Here is a 19124-nt window from a genome sequence, read left to right as displayed (position 1 = left end):
CTAAGGCAATGTGTGTGTTTAGACAGTTTCTTAGAGGGCCAAATTTTCCCAGTGGAAATGCTCTGGGAAGAAATACCAAGTATGTCTTGATTAGAGTTGTGATCCTGTTGTAACTTCAGCTACTTGGCAATAGATTAACACCTTTCTAAGTGCTAATTTAGAAACTCCACAATAAATTTATTCCAGGACACATACATTTTTGTTAGCTACTCTAGGAAGAAGTCAATGGAGCTACTCCAATTACACCTGATGAAGATCTGGCCCTCTATCTCTAATTCTGGACCACCTAGCCTTACTCACTTCTCTGTCTGCCAATTTTTCCACTGTGCAGCAGACAAAATGACCAATGTCATATCTACATAACATTTAGAAATGTAAAAATCTGTTTTGTGCTGTTAAACACTGAAAACGATAGAAAGGTAAGTACAATGGGCTAGTGGAGAACACAGGACACCACAAATGCCACATTGCTTCACTCTATTCCACAACAGTTTTCCATAGAGAACGCACACTAATTTAGAGAAAAAACACTATCAATGTGACAATCACATTTTTGTTTGAAAATGTTGTACTTATAGTTAAAAACATCTAAGATTTCTATGACAGGTTTCAGAGTAGCAATCGTGTTAGTCTGTATCTGCAAAAAGAAAAGTACTTGTGGCACCACTGTTCCTCAGACGTTCTTGTCAACTGCTGGAAATGGCCCACCTTGATTATCACTACAAAAGGTTCCCCCCCCCGCTGGTAATAGCTCACCTTAAGTGATCGCTCTCGTTAGTGTGTATGGTAAGACCCATTGTTTCATGTTCTCTATGTATATAAATCTCCTCCCTGTATTTTCCACTGAATGCATCCGATGAAGTGAGCTGTAGCTCACGAAACCTTATGCTCAAATAAATGTGTCAGTCTCTGAGGTGCCACAAGTACTCCTTTTCTTTTTAAGATTTCTATGACTGTCTAAAACAAGTTGGCAAAACAATGCACCATTTACTTTGTACATCAAATGCTATGAAATGTCAGTTTCACTATTTCCCCCAAACAAACAGTATGCAAGGGAGAAACTGATTATAATGGTTAGTCAAATAGGGGAGCAAATAAATAAATAAATCCTGAAAGTGTTTTTAAAGGAATTATTTCAAAAATATTCAGAACATGGTTTAAAGTTGTTTTTTTTTAATTTTCAACTTGGAAGTTTTGAAACTGACTAGTGTCCCTGTGACATTATTGATATAAACTATGACCATATAGATCATTGTTGCAACAACTGTTATATATTTGCAGTAAATATTGTATAAAGGTTGTCAAGTGAGGTGTCTATAAAAAGTTTATGCTTTGCTGGTTATGATTATGCTCTCTGTAGGTGTGTATCATTTTGTAGCTGAAGTTATGAATATTGGCTATGTACTGGTATCTCAATGTGTTTTGATTCTAAGTAGCCTCAGTGAAGCATTTGGTCAGCTTCTTGAGAAAAGACTATTCTCAACTAAACTCAGAGAAAAGACTATTCTCAACTCAGCCCCCAACTAAAACCCCTCCAACGCATTATTAAGGATCTACAACCTATCCTGAAGGATGACCCAACTCTCTCACAAATCTTGGGAGACAGGCCAGTCCTTGCCTACAGACAGCCCCCCAACCTGAAGCGAATACTCACCAACAACCACATACCATACAACAGAACCACTAACCCAGGAACCTATCCTTGCAACAAAGCCCGTTGCCAACTGTGCCCACATATCTATTCAGGGGACACCATCACAGGACCTAATAACATCAGCCACACTATCAGAGGCTCGTTCACCTGCATATCCACCAATGTGATATATGCCATCATGTCCCAGCAATGCCCCTCTGCCATGTACATTGGTCAAACTGGACAGTCTCTACATAAAAGAATAAATGGACACAAATCAGATGTCAAGAATTATAACATTCATAAGCCAGTCGGAGAACACTTCAATCTCTCTGGTCACGCAATCAGAGACATGAAGGTCGCTATCTTACAACAAAAAAACTTCAAATCCAGAGTCCAGCGAGAAACTGCTGAATTGGAATTCATTTGCAAATTGGATACTATTAATTTAGGCTTAAATAGAGACTGGGAGTGGCTAAGTCATTATGCAAGGTAGCCTATTTCCCCTTGTTTTTTCCTACCCCCCCCCCCCCCCCCCGGCCTTCTGGTTAAACTTGGATTTATGCTGGAAGTGGCCCACCTTGATTGTTATGCACATTGTGGGGAGAGTGGTCAGTTTGGATGAGCTATTGCCAGCAGGAGAGTGAGTTTGTGTGTGGGGAGGGGGGGGGAGAAAACCTGGATTTGTGCTGGAAATGGCCCACCTTGATTTTCATGCATGTTGTAAGGAGAGTGGTCACTTTGGACAGGCTATTACCAGCAGGAGAGTGAGTTTGTGTGTGTGGTTTTTGGAGGGGGGTGAGGGGGTGAGAGAACCTGGATTTCTGCAGGAAATGGCCCACCTTGATTATCATACACATTGTGAAGAGAATGGTCACTTTGGATGGGCTATTACCAGCAAGAGAGTGAGTTTGTCTGGGGGGGGGGGGGGGGGGGCGGAGGGTGAGAAAACCTGGATTTGTGCTGGAAATGGCCTATCTTGATGATCACTTTAGATAAGCTATTACCAGCAGGAGAGTGGGGTGGGAGGAGGTATTGTTTCATGGTGTCTGTGTATATAATAATGATATTCTGCAATTTCCACAGTATGCATTCGATGAAGTGAGCTGTAGCTCACGAAAGTTCATGCTCAAATAAATTGGTTAGTCTCTAAGGTGCCACAAATACTCCTTTTCTTTATTCTCAGTAAGTGCCCAATCAAGGAACGCTTAACTGACAATGAACTTTGGGAGACGACAATCCACATCTGAGCTTTCCTGGGAATGTTCAAACTAATATGTAAACAATGGCGTCGGTCTGCAAACTGAGTCATGCATGGACATGTGACTTGCCCATGTGACTCCAAGCACCATCTTGCTGCTGTGATTTTCCACAGTAAGAACAAAGAGGGATCCTTCCACGGGCAGAGAATATAAAAGGCCCTGAAAACCCCTCCATCTTGTCTTCAATCCTGCGTCTGACCTCTGGAGGAAACTTGCTACAAACTGAAGCTCTGAACAAAGGGTTGAAAGACCCATCCCAGCTGTGGATGTACTCCAGAGACTTGATTTGAACTTGCAGTTTATTCCATCACTGCTACAAGCCTGAACCAAGAACTTTGCCATTACTGTATGTAATTGATTCCATTTAACCAATTTTAGCTCTCTCCTATATTTCTTTCCTTTTGTGAATAAACCTTTAGGATTTAGATTCTAAAGAATTAGCAATAGCGTGGTTTGTGGGTAAGATCTGACTGGTATATTGATCTGGCTCTGGAGCTTGGTCCTTTGGGATCGGGAGAACCTTTTTTCTTTTACTGGGGTATTGGTTTTCATAACCGTTCGTCCCCCTAACTAGTGGCACTGGTGGTGATACCAGGAAACTGGAGTGTCTAAGGGAATTGCTTGTGTGACTTGTGGTTAGCCAGTGGGGTGAGACTGAAGTCCTCTCTGTTTGGCTGGTTTAGTGTGCCTCAGAGGTGGAGAACCACCAGCCTGGGGCTGTGACTGCCCTGCTCTAAGCAATTTGTCCTGAATTGATACTCTTAGAAGTGTCCCACCAAAGGCAGCTTCGTTACAGTTCCTTAGTAATACTATATATAAAATCAAGTGTATATCAATGAATGAGAGGTGCAAGCTGGACTAAACAGGGTTAAGTGAGATTCTAGTAAGCTCAGTGAGATGTTACAATAAAATTAAGTGAAGAATACATTTTGCCTTTTGTTGACAGAACAAGATTAAACCCCTAGATCACTTGCAGACTTCAACTGCTGATTGAATTGTTCTGACCAGAAGTGGTCTCCTATTGGGGACCATATGGAGTGGAGAGAGGAAAGAAATAGGCTACCAAAAACAACTCAGATGTGTTTTGTATGGTGCCCACCAATCTTAGCAAATAGGTCACTTGTATAGCATTTCCTGGGAGGAGCATCCACATGGGTAAGGACATGAAACCCCAAGCTGAAATAATAACTGAAAATGTCAAGGCTTTATTTTGCAATAGATATCTTACAAAGAAAAGATTTACTTTTATTGATATTCATGGACGTGCAATGCATCAGAGTTTTTCTGTGGTGTCTCCTTCTCATTTAGTCATTTGTTCCTGTGCTTCAACTCAGAGGTAAAGATGCTAGCTGGAAATGTATGTATATTTAACACAGAGACAGATACTAAAATCATCACATTCAAGACCCAAAAATGGCTTCCAAATTTGTGGGTGCAGTTTTGCACTCACTATTAATTACTCCCATAAAGTGGAGGTCAGGTTGAGGTGACTTTAAAAATTTGGTTCATAATATTAACTAATTCTATTCATCCTCACTTCTAGACGCTGCAGACTTGACATCACCTAGGAGCATCATCTAAGGTATTGTCTTGGGCACTTCCTGAAGGAGAGTTTTCTGCTTCAGAGGCAGGGCTATCAAGGAGAGGGATAGAGTCATCCATTTCCATGCTATGCTGCTTCTCCAGTTCGTAAGTTAGGCCAGAGTTCCCTTTGTCACTGACCTCTCCCTCCAATTCGTCTGCCAGTTTGTCCTGGGCCTGAGCTGCCTCCTCAGAATCTTCCTTTTGGTGCAGAAAACTACAAATCATATTAGGTCTGCTGTATGAGAAATCTTTGTCTTTAATCTGTAACCACTCCACACCACCTGGTCAGAAAAAAGATAAACTAGTGAAACGGGGAGGAGAGATTTTAACAGCAAGACAATATATTTTCTTAGTTTCACGAGTTCATTGTTTTAGCCTCAAACAATAACTAGAAATATGCAACAAAGGTAATGTTATGTTTGAGAAAAAACAACATTATGTATGAGGTGGTGTGTGCCATAAGCTTCTGCTACAAAAAGACTTGAGGGAAAGAAAGGAAACTGCCTGTGACCCATTTTCCAAACTGGAGACAGTAAAATTCCTCCCAAATGTCCTTACTTCCTTCTGCTGCATAAGACGGACCTATTTTCACTATGATCCTCACATGCTGAAGTGAGGAGAAAAATTCTTAGTTAAGACAAATAGCAGCTTAAGTTTCACTGTTTTGAAGCAATACAGCATAAAACTCTGAGGGGTAGAAGGTTTGTTTGCTTGCTTATACTGGTTTATATCTCCAATATAACATTTTTTGTCTAAGAACTGAGCGAGGGTCTTCAGAATCCCCATCATATAGATGATTTCTAATCAGCCATTTTCATTTGCTTTGCACTTGAGAGCTACATATCAGAACTATTGTTCTTCTAGCTGAGCAGTGCCCCCAACAAGCTCTTAGCTCTACTGCTTCTTCAAATCAGCCAGTGTTTCCTATTAGGAGACTCAACACCTGTCCACATCCAACACACAAGCTACTGCTGCTGACTCCTGAGTATTTTCAACCTAGGAAGGTACGAAGAATCGAGATATGGTCTCCCATGTGCTGTGTAAAACATAACTATTACACCACCAGCTAAACCCATTACATTTCTAAAATTTGGCAATATATGAATTTTTATGGTACTTATTGCTGTCACAAACGGGGCCACTCAATTACAGTACACTCCAAGAAATTAAAACCAAAAATACATCAAAACAAAGAGGGCTGCTTAATGGGTATGGTATTTCCCCCTTAATGGGGATGCCTTCTGTTGATTTACTGGCATTTGAGTTTTGCGTGCGTGTCTCATGCTGGTTCTGTTTGTTCATCTAATAGCTTTTCATTCTTCCACAGCAGTGATACATAAAAATAAATGGTACAAAGTTGTAAAGGTCAACATTTCCTTGCCTAATCCAAAAGAATGACTGGGATGGGAATGACATCTTTCAAGAATGTAGATCTTTATCTTTGGGCTGAGTCCCACCATACATTCAGGAGTTGAGGCCACTAGTTTTTGTGGTTGTTGAGGTTTCCCTGAAAGCTAGGGCTGTGTCTTGGTTAACTAAGTCTAAGTGTGTCTGGGATAACTAAAAACTATTATTTAACAGGATAATCCTTTTCCAATTCCTATTTATCTTAGAATCAGTGCATTTATATGATGACAGAAAATTCCACTTGCATTATAAATACTGGGAGGGGGAAATCCTTTTCATTCAAAGGTTGGTTTCTCAATTATTTATAATACCAGTGAAATAGTGGATCACACAGACATTAGTTTACCATTCTTCTGTATTTATTTTGTACTGTGCACCTATGCAAGTTCCAAAACAGTTACCATATGATTCAAGATGCTAAGAATATATTTTACTGATGCAAAATGGAAACTATCGTGTTAATTTAAGTTTAGACTATCAAATAACTTGATGGAACATGGCACCTGAAAACATCTAAGAATGACTACGAATGAAAAGTGGTACCGCAGGTCTGTAGACCAGTTTATTAAAAATACAGATTACTAATGGAACTGGTATTTCTTCCTTCATGTAAGTATGCTCTTCAGAAGTCACACATGCTCAATATACAGTAATCAAAATGTGTCAAGTGCTGAATGTATGAGTATTGAGTGTTTGTCATGTGCAAGCATTGAATTGCTTGTGAGGAAGCTTGAGAGTTCAATTAGAACATTTCCTACAGTGGCGTTGTTTTAATTAAGCAACCCACCTGCCACTATATTACACTAACTTTTAAAATGAATGATTTCTTAATAAATCAATAGGTAGTATTAGGTGGGGAAAGGAAATGTTACATCTTATGGGTAAAAGTCATCCCATCTGTGATCAGATCTTCACATCTAGATCGCTCACAAGATGACTTTTTAATACCATAAAATGTAATCTTCCAGCAGAATATGTATAAATTTAGCATAAAATGGCTCTTTATTCCTAACCCTGTGTATGAGCAAAATAGCAGGAACAATTGGGAATAAGACATTGCTAGGAGCAGTATTACTGTAAATATCTAAATACAGAAACAGCATTGACTTCCGGCCTAGAGATGAAAGGCAAAATTTAACCCTGGTGTGAAATGGTACAACGACATTGAAGCAAGTGCACCAGAACTTAATTTGCCTACAGAATGCATATAAAAATGGAAAGTAGTTTGGCCAAAATCACAGGAAGCTTTACAAATAGCTATCATTTTTTAGTTCAGTTAATTTGTTTATATATGATGTTGTTGTTTAAGAACGGAAAGCTTGTATCCTTTAGTTCCCTGGATACTTATTGGCACTAAATGGTCAAACTAATTTTTGTCTCCAGCTTGGTATCAAAGATAAGGTTTAGTCCTAGGACGACCTCACATGTTCCCACATACAAGACCAGGTGCACTAACCTACACTCTCTTCTCCTTCCTTCTTTTCAGTCAGAAGCGTCCGTGTCATGTTCAGCTTCTTCATTGTGTGGCATTTGTATTTCAGCTGTAGCTTTTGGTTTCCTTCTGCGTCCACTATAAATAAAAATTAATTGATTCATTTTAGTGAACATCCACATCATCTGAAACATGAAAATTATCTGAACCTTACAGCGTCAGCTCAGATACAAGCCAGAACATAAAAGATGTATCACTTACCTTGTTCTGCATTTTCTTCAAACACCACACAGGTTCCAAGGGTATCTATGGAGAACAAAGGACAGTTAGCTGAGAAATAACAGAGGTTATTTGCCAAAGGCCCAGTACTTCAAAAACCTGAGTGCTCTCCACTTCCACTGAAGTCATGGAAATTGAGGATGATCAGTATCTCTCATGATTGGGCCCTGTATGTCACACTGAAAATGAGCAGTTTCATCCATATAATCTTTTCCTACCTTCATACTCCCCAGCAAAGACATATCTGTCCACTTGCAAAATGGGCCTCTCTGTGTCTATTCCCTACAAACAAGGATAGACAGAAATTACATGGAAGTCATGCTTCAGCTAGTCAAGGCAAGGCACCAAGACTAGAGAAAACAACTGGTAAACTGATTTGCCAAGTACAGTAAAACCAGCATTATATACAGATTCTCTGACATGGTATATGCAGTACAAGACAAAAAAGCAATATGGAATGCAAGCTAGTGATAGTAAATCAAGTCTATTCTATCACACTGAGATTAGTATGGGGAGAAAAACGAACATACACAAAGGAAACTTTCTTTTCAGTTTATAGACTCAAAAGCTTCCTAAACTGTGAGATTTAGATGAAACAGATATACAGTATATCTCGGAAAATTAGGTAAGCAAATGAGAAAGGTGTGCAGGAGACAAAAAGGTTGCATGAGTACACAAACACCTAAACAACACGCAGGCACATCAGCAGTCCAATGGCAGAGGTAGGAAGCTATTATTTATATGCAACAAGCAGCTCTCTGAAAATAAAGGGACACCGTCAACTTAACATCAAGCAAATTTCTAAAAGTGAGTTAAAAATGGTTTCCAGGACTAGTCCTGCTTCTGTTTCCTTCTACAAGTTTCTGTGGTTTTACAATCACTTTCCCCTATTTTTAGAGTTTTTTTTTTCTCCCATTTCTGTGAGTGTGTCTCACAATCAACAAGGAAGTGACTATACAAAAGAAATAGTGAACCTGACTACACACAAAATGCTGTGAAACAAAGTAAACAAACAGAAATATTTTGGGGGTAATAACTTCTTTCAATCATAGTAACTTTAATTGTTATATTAATTATACTCGGTACATGATTTTAAGACAAACACTATTTTCCAGTTGATGGTGTCCCACAGAGTTGACTGAATCCTTTTAAAAAGTCTTTGACCTGGAAAAGGCTACAGCATGTTGAGGGAAGAGGCAGTTGCGAGAAGTCCAAAGGAGCATAAACTAACCTGTATCCAATCTCCTATTTAACAACAGCTTTTCAAAAGTACTTTATGTAATTGCCTCAGGGAAAACAGTATTTTAACTTAGAGTTTTACATTACTAAATTTACTTGCATGGAAAATAAATGATTCCCTAAGGGACAAAACCTTTTCAGGGCTGCATACTGGGGGATTTCTGTGTGGACAAGAGGGTGGAAGAAATCCTTACTCTGACTGCAGTTCAGTACAAAATCTATTTCATTGCCATTAATGCAACTTCAGGTTTACAATAGCTTCTGTGGCTCCTGTGCATTCATTTTGGGAGTGTGTTTTTTGGGTTGGGGTGGCATGGTTTGGAGGCTGGGTGGGCAGAGACGGCCAGAGGATTTACTGAGTATATGCCTTCCCAAAGCACAGTTGCATGCAGGGATGCTGGAAGTCCCCTCTGAACATAGCCTTGCAGCATAGAGGTTGGGACCCTTGCATGAGGTTCCAAAATCCTGCTCTCCCTTTTGCAACAGAACCTTTTAAGTTGTGCTGGCTCTGAGCCCTTCCAACTACACAGGGCATAGGGACAAGATTTATAATCTAACAGGTTATTGGTTCTTCCTGCTTATTCTTCATACAGAATCACAATCCTCAGTTTGTAGTATCAGTCCTCTCCACACAACCCAATTATGATGTCACAAATTAAGGAAGACATCAGACGGAGAATCAGCCCCAAGATCAGAAGAACTCTTAATGGTGAGTTGAAATACTTTAAGTACACACAAAAATTAATTTTCTGAATCACTATCAGAACACAAGCAACCTTAAAACTGAAAAAACAACAGAAGCTCACGTATTCTCACTTCATAAGCCTGAAATGTTCTCAGAAAAAACACTACTCCATGTGACGCTGTATGGAATATGGGAGACACTTTATGATATTGTTCATACCAATATTGTAAAATTCCAAGGAATCTTAATATCTTACCAGATGTGCCACGTGAAAATGTTATGCTTTGCCAAGTATGATAATCTTGTTTATATGTTTGATTCACCTTTTATTGTGAGTTATATGATATGTATGGTATATCTGTGTATTTCTAGGTGACACCCCCAGACATCAGCATTGCTCGCCTGTTCGATGGCCCATCAGGGTCATCAGCTATACAAAGAACCCACTGAAAGGAGCCAGGGGCTACACCTTCTGAGTCAGCAGGACGAGTAGGGGCATGCCTATAGATAGAGAACTTTAAGGCTTTTCCATGCCTTGTGTTGTGAAGCTTGAGTTTGGGACACAGGAAGTACAAGCCAGATGGCAAAAGGAATATAAAGGGCAGCTGCATCATCTCCATGTTGTATTCATTTCTGCTTCTTACTTCTGGAGTAACTTTTCTACAAACGAAGCTCTGAACAAAGGACTGAATGACCCATCCAGGGATACTGAGCCTGATACTAAGAACCTGATATATGGACTTTGAAGTCTCTGTATTTATCTGATTGCTTTACCATTTAACAAATCTCTTCTTGTTCTTTCTTTTTTCCTTATAATAAACCTTTAGTTTTAGACACTAAAGGATAGACTAGCAGCATGGTATTTTAGGTAAGATCCAAACTAACATTAACCTGGTGATGTGGCTGACCCTTTGGGGTCAGAAGAACATTTTGTATAGTGAGCAGAGTTTTTAAATAACTTCTCACTGTACTGGATCTAGGAGCTGATTGGGAACCAGAGAACTGGAATGCAATACAGGGAGCTGTGTGATTTCTTTTTTTTTAGCTTCTCCATAACCAGTGTTGGGGATCAGAAGCACAGTTTGTGACTGGTTGGTGAGTTTAACTTCAGTGTTAACCACCAGTTTGGGAGTGTCTGCTCTCCCTTATGCAGCCTGCTCTGACCTTGACATTTTCAGTAACGGCTGCCCCAGGCACCCCGAGTCACACTCCATTTCTTAGCAAAGATTCAAAACTGGGTGTCTCATTAGTAACTACAGCGGACCCCTGCTATAGCACACATCGCTATAGCGCGGATTCGCATATAGCGCGGTTGCGGTGATTTAAATTGGGATCCATGGTAACGCGGCCCCCACTATAACGCGGTACCGCGCATGGATCCCGAACCCCACGTTCTAGCGAGGATCCAGTGTAGTACTATAGTGATGCCTCATTACTGGTATTTCATTATTTTTCCTAGTATACTGTGAAGTATAATTAAAATTAAACTACGCTTAAAATAAATACTCAAACAAAGCATATTTGTTGTAATGTACTGACCTTGATAGATACAATTATATTTGTTTGGCCTCATCAGTGAGACTATTCAGGTGTGTAAAGTTAAGTTACTTGTTTGTGAGGTGAGGGCCTTTCATGTTAATTTTGTAAAATCCACAGTGGGTAGCACAGTTGTTAATTAATGAGATTCTCTCACAAATACTTCCAAAAAGTAACTTTTAAAAAAAGTCTTCTGAGACTAAGCTTGGGGTTTTATTTTTCCTGCTAAAACTGATAACATCATTAACATCAAAGTAGGATACAAAATGTAGATCCCTGTACTACTGTATAAGATACAAAAACTGGAAAAGTTTAGTAGTGTCTGACAAGAGTAAATGGTTTTCACTATTTAAAAATACTGTGTTTGTTTGTGTGGTTTAAGTCACTTGGGTGTTTTTGAAAGTTATACCCTAAGTTTTGCATAACAGTATATTCACAGACCAAAGGGAACTTTTGATATGCATTCACATTGCCCACTGATGCTAATTGCTCTGTGCACAGACCATGGGCAGTTTATCGCTCATATAGTCTGCATATTTCTACACTAGGGTTTGATCCAAAGCCCACTGAGTTCAATGAGGCCCTAAAATTTCTCCTTGTTCACGAAAATAAAAACTTGCCTCTTTACTAATATGTTGTAGTCAAACTCACCAAAATCTTGCATTTGTTTTCACATTTTTCTAGGAAGTCTGAATCAATAATTCCTGATAATTCTACCACGACCAGCTGTTCCTGCAACATAAACGTATAAAGCTCATTCATCACATATTTAGAACACTAAATAAATGAACAACTTTAACATGAACACAGATATGTCTATTACTTTGCTATTAAAACAGACCTCCCTCAAAACTAGAACTGTAGAACCAAAATTTGACCTATATTTTTTGTTTGCAAAACAACACAAAGATATTGCTATACCAGAGCAAAGTAATATCCAACTAGTACACAGTTCTGTCCATGTCACCAAAACCACAACTGAATTTGAAGGCTGTTTGTATTCGACCTCAGATAATGTTCAGTTTATACCTGGAAGAATAAGGACCGACAGCTCTTATAATTTTATGCTAGCTAGCGTAACAGCACATATTATACTTATTCATATTTTTAATTAAATCTTACAATGCTTCAACATTTACCAATTATAGACTGTAGCGTGAATTCTATAGGTTAATTATAAAGTTTAATTTTTTCTCCTTCTATCTGTTTACAGTGTGTTGCCTTTCCATTTAATTTGTTCTTGTAATTCCTTAATTTGAGGGGATGGGGAGTATAGGAGGAGAAAATGGTGTTGACAGATCTTTGCCAGTCTTTTTCTGAAGATAAGAGATAGATGCCCATTTTCCATGACCAATCTTTAATAATTATCAGCGAACACATAATTTAATTTTAAAAGTGTGGCAAAGGAAATATTGCAAGTTTGATTTTACAGTTTACGAGTAGCTATTACTCTTTTTTTTAAGGTTATGGTAAAATAATGTGACAGTATCAGTATTATTTTCAAAGTTCTTCCTCCTATATAATACAGTAAAGTCTCTTTTCCAGTTTCAGTTGTCTGCATGTAACCATCTGGCTTTGCCATCACAGTCCTCTGCTATCACAAAAATAAACATCTCCAATAAAAACCAGCTTTGTTATAACTGGAAGATTTTTAAAACATGACTCCATTGGAGAGGCAATGCAGTGCAATGGATAAAGTTCCAAATGGACTTGGGAGACTTAAGTTCCACTTCGCTCTCCACCACTAACTTTCTGTGACCTTGGGCAGTCATTTCGCCTAGCTGTACCTCAGTTTCCCCTTCCACCCTTGGAGTATCTTGTCTATTTAGAATGTAACCTTTTTGGGGGAGGGACCATCTTGTATGAATAGTCAGGTTCAGAGACTCATAGACTTTAAGGTCAGATGGGACCATTATGATCATCTAGTCTGACCTCCTGCACCACGCAGGCCACAGAATCTCACCCACCCACTCCTGCAATAAACCTCTCACCTATGTCTGAGCTATTGAAGTCCTCAAGTCATGGTTTAAAGACTTCACGGTGCAGAGAATTCTCCAGCAAATGACCCGCGCCCCACGCTGCAGAGGAAGGGGAAAAACCCCCAGGGCCTCTGCCAATCTGCCCTGGAGGAAAATTCCTTCCTGACCCCAAATATGGCGATCAGCTGAACCCTGAGCATGTGGGCAAGACTCACCAGCCAGACACCCAGGAAAGAATTCTCTGTAGTAACTCAGATCCCACCTCCTCTAACATCCCATCACAGGCCATTGGGCCAATTTACCACGAATAGTCAAAGATCAATTAATTGCCAAAATAATGTTCTCTCATCATACCATCTCCTCCATAAATTTATTGAGCTTAATCTTGAAGCCAGATAGGTCTTTTGCCCCCACTACCTCCCTTGGAAGGCTATTCCAAAACTTCACTCTCCTGATGGTTAGAAACCTTCGTCTAATTTCAAGTCTAAACTTCCCGATGGCCAGTTTATATCCATTTATCCTTGTGTCCACATTGGTACTGAGCTTAAATAATTCCTCTCCCTCCATAGTATTTATCCCTCTGATATATTTATAGAGAGCAATCATATCTCCCCTCAGCCTTCTTTTGGTTAGGCTAAACAAGCCAAGCTCCTTGAGTCTCCTTTCATAAGACAGGTTTTCCATTCCTCGGATCATCCTATTCAAAGGACATTCGAGCAAGGCAAGAGGCCATGAAATCCCTGCTTCCTCCTACCCCAAAAAAGGAGATCCCAGCTCCTGTTCCAGCCAGGCTGCAATAATACTGCAAGCCTTGAGTGACAGCCCATCTCCCTCACTACCAGTCCCAACATGTGCTAGGAATGTGACAGCATGGAGGCAGGGCTCTACAGCACAATGTGTGCAATTAGTACTTCATAACCAATTAATACACATATGTTTGTATAGTGCCTACCACAACTGTGACCTGATATCAGTTGTGCACCGTAGGTATTACCCTAATACAAACAACACGAGTTCCAGTATCCTGTGTGAAATGAACTGGTGTCAGTCCACTTCCTAGCTGACTCGTGTCCACATTATAAAAGACACTATCATAACCTGCATTCTTCTGGAGCGTCAAAGGCCTGCTGCTCTACACTATAAAATGTTACCATTTGTAAGCAATCATAGGTATGCTCATAAAACTTGCAGATGACACCAAGCTAGGAGGGCTTGCAATCACTTTGGAGAATAGGCTAGGCTAGGCTAAGAATTTAAAATTACCTTGACAAATTGCAGAATTAATCTGAAATCAGTAAAATGAAATTAAATAAAGACAAGTGAAAAGTACTGCACTTAGGAAGGAAAAATCAAATGCACAACTACAAAATGGGAAATAACTGGGTAGGCAGCAGTACTGCTGAAAACGGTTTGGGGATTACAATGGATCACAAACTAAATGAGAGCCAACTACGTGTTGCAGTTGCAAAAAAGGCTAATGTTCTGAGGTGTATTAACAGGAGTTTCACACGTAGGATACAGGAGGTATCTGTCCCTCTCTACTTGGCAAGAGTGACCTGGCCTCAGCTGGAATATTTGTATCCAGTTCTGAGCACCACACTTCAAGAAAGATAGGGATAAATTGGAGAGAGTCAAGGTGAAAGCAACAACAATGTAAAAGGTTTAGAAAACTTGACCTATGAGGAAAGGTTAAGAAAACTCGGCATGTTTACTCTAGGGGAAAAAAAGGGGGGGGGGATCCTGATAACAGTCTTCTGCTGTATCTCACAAAAGCTTATGGTCTAATAAATTTGTTAGTCTCTAAGGTGCCACAAGTCCTCCTTTTCTTTTTACGGATACAGACTAGCATGGCTGCTTCTCTGAAACCTACAAGGGGACAGTGATCGATTGTTCTCCATGTCCACTTAAGGTAAGGTAAGAAATAAAGGGCTTAATCAGCAGCAAATGAAATGTAGGTTAACTAGTAGGAAAATTTTTCGAATGACAAGACTAGTTAATTTCTAGAATAGGCTTCCAAAGGAGTATGTGAAATCTCCATCAGCAGAGGCTTTTAAGAACAGCTTGGACACACATCTGTGAGGGAAGGTCTAGGTTTACTTGGTGTTATCTCAGCACATGGGGTTGGACTAGATCAGGGTTCTCAACCTTTTTCTCTCTGAGGCCTCCCTCGACATGCTACAAAAACTCCAGGGCCCAGCGGTGGCGGGGGGTGGAGGGGAGGGGTCTCGGGGCAGGGGCCTTGGGCATAGGCATAGTTTGACTTCTATTTTGGGGGGCGGGCAGGGGCCAGCGGGGCTCGAGCCACCTCCACATGGTGGGGTACAGGGATGGAGTGCCACTTCCACCCCCTGACTCATCTCAGCAGGCCACACAGCCTGTCTGAGTTGAGGGGGGGCGGGGAAGCAACCAAAAATTATAACTCAAAGGTGGAGGGCTTAGCTCAAAAAGTTTGAAAACAGCTTAGGGTGCAGGAAGGGAGTAGCTGGGGCTGTGTGCCCACAGGGGGTGGCTGTGTGGGTGCACGGAGGGGGTGGCTAGGAGCTGGGTGCAGGAAGGGGATAGCTCAGGGTGCAGAGAGACGGGTACTAGGGACTGTATGCAGGCAGGGCGATAGCTCAGTGCAGAGAGAGGAGTGTTAGGGGCTGTGTGCAGGCAGGGAATAGCTCAGGGTCAGGGAGGGCGTAGATCAGGGTGTAGGGAGAGGGGTATTAGGGGCTGTGTGCTGTGAGGACTCCCCTATGATCCCTGTTCCCAGAGGGGTCTGCCAGCCATGGAGCAGGGTCTCCCCATCTGGGTGGGCTCTTACCGGCTGCCTCTTTGGGAGCAAACAGGGCTGGGAGCTGAGGAGCAGCTTCAACCTGGGGCACCAGCAGGAGAGGAGGGAACGCTGCCGCTGCCTGCTCCATAGCACCAGCGAGGGCTCCAGCTTCCCGCCTCTGACCTGGCCAGGGAGAAGAGATGTGGGGGAGGAGGGGAGCTGCCCCCAGGGCTGCCATGCTCTTGTGCTGCAGTTTATTTTTTTTTTTGGGAAGGGGAGCAATGCCCTCCATGTCTCCAACTCTGCCCATGGGCTCAGGGCTTCTGCCGCACAGGGAGTACCAGGGCTTGGGGCTCCAGGATTCAGCCCCACACCCCCCAGGTTCAGTCCCGTGGGGGAAATGGGGGGCAGGGGAGGCACCAGGGAATGGGGCTTCAGCTGCAGGGCTCCACGGCCTCCTTGAAAGGGCTTGCAGACTCCCGGGGGCTGTGGACCCCGGTTGAGAACCGCTGGACTCGCTGACCCCTCAAGGTCTCTTCCAGCCATACAATTCTATGAGTCTGTGCTAACTGATACGGTAGCAGGTACATAGGATATTCCTGAGGGCATTCTGTGCCAAAAAATTAAAAATTATATGCATAATATTTTAAAATTCTCCAAGTTTTATTTGTCAATAAATAAATGCAGAGGCTCCAGCATGGCAGTGGGGATCACAGGCCACTGGCTACACAAAGGTGGGAGATCACCTGCAGCCTCCCCACGCCCAGGACACGGACTCAGCGGTGAGGCTACACCCGACCCTGCCACACCATAAGGCCCAGGTCTGCCCCAGAAACACCCTAGAACCCTGCTCTTCTGCACCAGGTGTGGGGCAGGCAGGATCCAAGTGTGGAGGGGCTCAGTGTGAGGGGATTCAGGTGTGGGGGAGAGGGTTGTGTGTGGGACAATCTGAGTGCAGGCAGCACAGTGGGGGGGATGTGGATGCACAGAGGTTCGTGGGGCAGGGGGGTTCTAGGTGTAGAGGCAATAGCAGTGATGAGCTGGAGCCGGTTCGCACGAACCGGTTGTTAAATTCTGAAGCAGTTTTAGAACCGGTTGTTAACCCACTTCTCTCCAGAGGGTGCTGAGGCTTTGATGGGCTCTGGCCCGGAAGTGATGTAATTCCTCCTCTGGCCACCGGGGGCGCTGCGCTGCAGGAGCCATGTGAGCTGCCGCCTGGCCCTGGGCATGAGCCCTGTTGCTGCTGCTGCTCCCCCGACCCCTGGCCCTGGGGCTCCTGCTGCTGCCTGGTGGGTCCCTGGCTGCTCTGCTGGGCCTGGGCTGCGTCCTGCTGCTCGGGCTTCTCCGAGCCACTCTCCCCGTGAGTACCCACCACCCTGCCTGCAGCCAGCCCTTGTCTCCAGCCACCCCCGCACCCTCTGCCCTGCCCGCAGTTAGCCCTTGTCTCCAGCCACCCCCGCACCCCCTGCCCTGCCCGCAGTTAGCCCTTGTCTCCAGCTACCCCCGCACCCCCTGCCCTGCCCGCAGACAGCCCGTCTCCAGGCACCCCGCAGCCCCTGCCTGCAGCCAGCCCCTGCCGCACCCCCTGCCCTGCCCGCAGCCAGCCCTTGCCGCACCCCCCAACCCGAACCTAGCCAGCCCCACACCCCCCCGTTTCCAGCCAACTCCTGCTGCATCCCCCTGCAGCCCTGCCCGAAGCCAGCCAGCCCCACACCCCGTCTCCAGCCAGCCCCGCACCACCCTGCCCTGCCTCCAGCCAGCCGCGCACCCTCCTGTCTCCAGCCAGCTCCGCACCCCCTGCCCTGCCTGCAGCCAGCCCCGCATCCCCTGTCTCCAGCTGGCCCAGTCCCACGCTGCTGTCTGCAGCTGGCCCCACATCCACTGGTGCCCTGCAGTTCCCAGGGCAGTAACCATGCACACCTGCTTCAATGAGGGGGGCAGGGAGCAGCTGGGACCCACACATGTGCACGCCCTAGGGTGACCAGACAGCAACTGTGAAAAATCAGGACAGGGGGTGGTGGGTAATAGGAGCCTATATAAAAAAAAAACCCCAAAATCGGGACATCTGGTCACCCTAGCACACCCCCAGGGAGTGGCGGGGACCCACACATATGAAACAGAGCTCATTTCTAGTTCAGGCCCATCTTTTTAAAAAAGAACTTTAGGTAGGATTAACATGCATCCGTATTTTCCCAGACATGTCAGGCTTTTTGGTTCTTAAATTGCCATCTGGGAGGAATTTTTAATATTTTCCTGGGAAAATATGGATGTATGGTAAGCCTATTGGTACAAAAAATACATACAAATCAGAACTTTTTATAGGGAACCGGTTGTTAAGATTTTGGCAGCTCATCACTGGGCAATAGGACTCTGCAGGGGCTTCGAGTTGAAGGCGGCTGGGGCTCAGAGGAGGGGTCTGGGTGTGGGGGTCTCAGCAGTGTGGGCGTCTGGATGCTGGGGGAGTGGGACTTGGTCGGGTGGCGTTCAGTCTCAGTTCCAACACATTGCAGGCCATGCCAGTGAGAGCAAGGATTGAAGGGCAGGGAGCATGACTGCCCCTTGCCCTGGGGTGGGGGCACAGCCACAGCCTGCCCAATTTGGTGCAAATATTGCGGGAAAATAGGAATGAGGGCTCTTCTCCCCCCCCACCCTCTGTCACTGACTCCTCTCTCTCCCGTCGTGTCCAGCCCCGCTTCCAGCCTAGTCAGACACCCACCCTGCCACACCCTCCAGGGGCCAGCCCCGCCCGCGAGCTCCGCTGCCATACAGCAGGCGTGCAACAATGGGAGGGAGCGCCGGGGACCGTAGCCTCGGGCTGTCCTACGCGAGCCCCCAGGAGCTCGCCCCGGCAGCAGGGGCAGCCAAACACCGCCCCCCCACCACTAATCAGGCCGGGCAGCAGCAAGGAGGCTGAGTACAGACGCAGACACCTGATACCTGCGCCGCTGCTGGGGACTCCTACCCACCTGCTCCTCCTCTTCCTCCTCAGCTCCCACCGCCGCCGCCATGTCCCGGATCCCGCTGCGAGCCAGCGCCTCAGCGCCCACTACGTGACCCTGCCGCCGCCATCTTAGATTCGGAAAGGCCCCACCCCCGACGGCTCAGATCGGGGCGGGGGTCAATCCCTGGTCTTGTCCTGCCGCCCGATCCCCCCAGGCGGGGGGCCCGGAGCAGCGAAGTCCTGCTCCAGCCGCTTGCTAGGGCGGGGAACGGGCTGCAGGCCGCGCGGAGGGCGGGAGGCGGTTTGCTGGGGGGTTTCCTCCGGCCCCAGGGTCATAGGGCCGCCCGCGGGGAGATTCCAAACGCCCCCTAGCTCCCGCCACAGGGCAC

General features: G+C 44.3%; 1 protein-coding gene and 1 long non-coding RNA gene across 3 annotated transcripts in view; one reads left to right on the top strand and one right to left on the bottom strand.

Annotated features, from left to right (window-relative positions):
* The window catches only part of LOC119565776, an 18365-nt gene extending 8166 nt beyond the window's left edge, over window positions 1-10199 (top strand). The window contains exons 1-3 of one of the 2 annotated variants that reach the window (XR_005224673.1): window positions 3189-3241; window positions 3842-9545; window positions 9894-10199. This is a non-coding gene — a long non-coding RNA (uncharacterized LOC119565776). Of the gene's footprint in view, window positions 1-3188; window positions 3242-3841; window positions 9546-9893 lie in introns of those variants that run through there. The other variant, XR_005224674.2, reaches the window with a different exon arrangement.
* GTF3C6 (general transcription factor IIIC subunit 6) lies at window positions 4078-19124 on the bottom strand. The gene is made up of 6 exons (XM_037894642.2): window positions 18761-19124; window positions 11709-11789; window positions 7816-7879; window positions 7580-7624; window positions 7343-7456; window positions 4078-4760 (listed from the first exon to the last, which is right to left on the bottom strand). The coding sequence occupies exons 1-6, from the start codon at window positions 18800-18802 to the stop codon at window positions 4456-4458; spliced, it is 651 nt and encodes a 216-aa protein (XP_037750570.1). The 5' UTR covers window positions 18803-19124; the 3' UTR covers window positions 4078-4455.

The sequence above is a fragment of the Chelonia mydas genome, chromosome 3 (genome assembly GCF_015237465.2).
Source record: "Chelonia mydas isolate rCheMyd1 chromosome 3, rCheMyd1.pri.v2, whole genome shotgun sequence".
Taxonomy (NCBI): Eukaryota; Metazoa; Chordata; order Testudines; family Cheloniidae; genus Chelonia; species Chelonia mydas.
The sequence above is the reverse complement of the archived record's forward strand: the minus strand, read 5'-3'. Positions and strand labels throughout refer to the sequence as shown.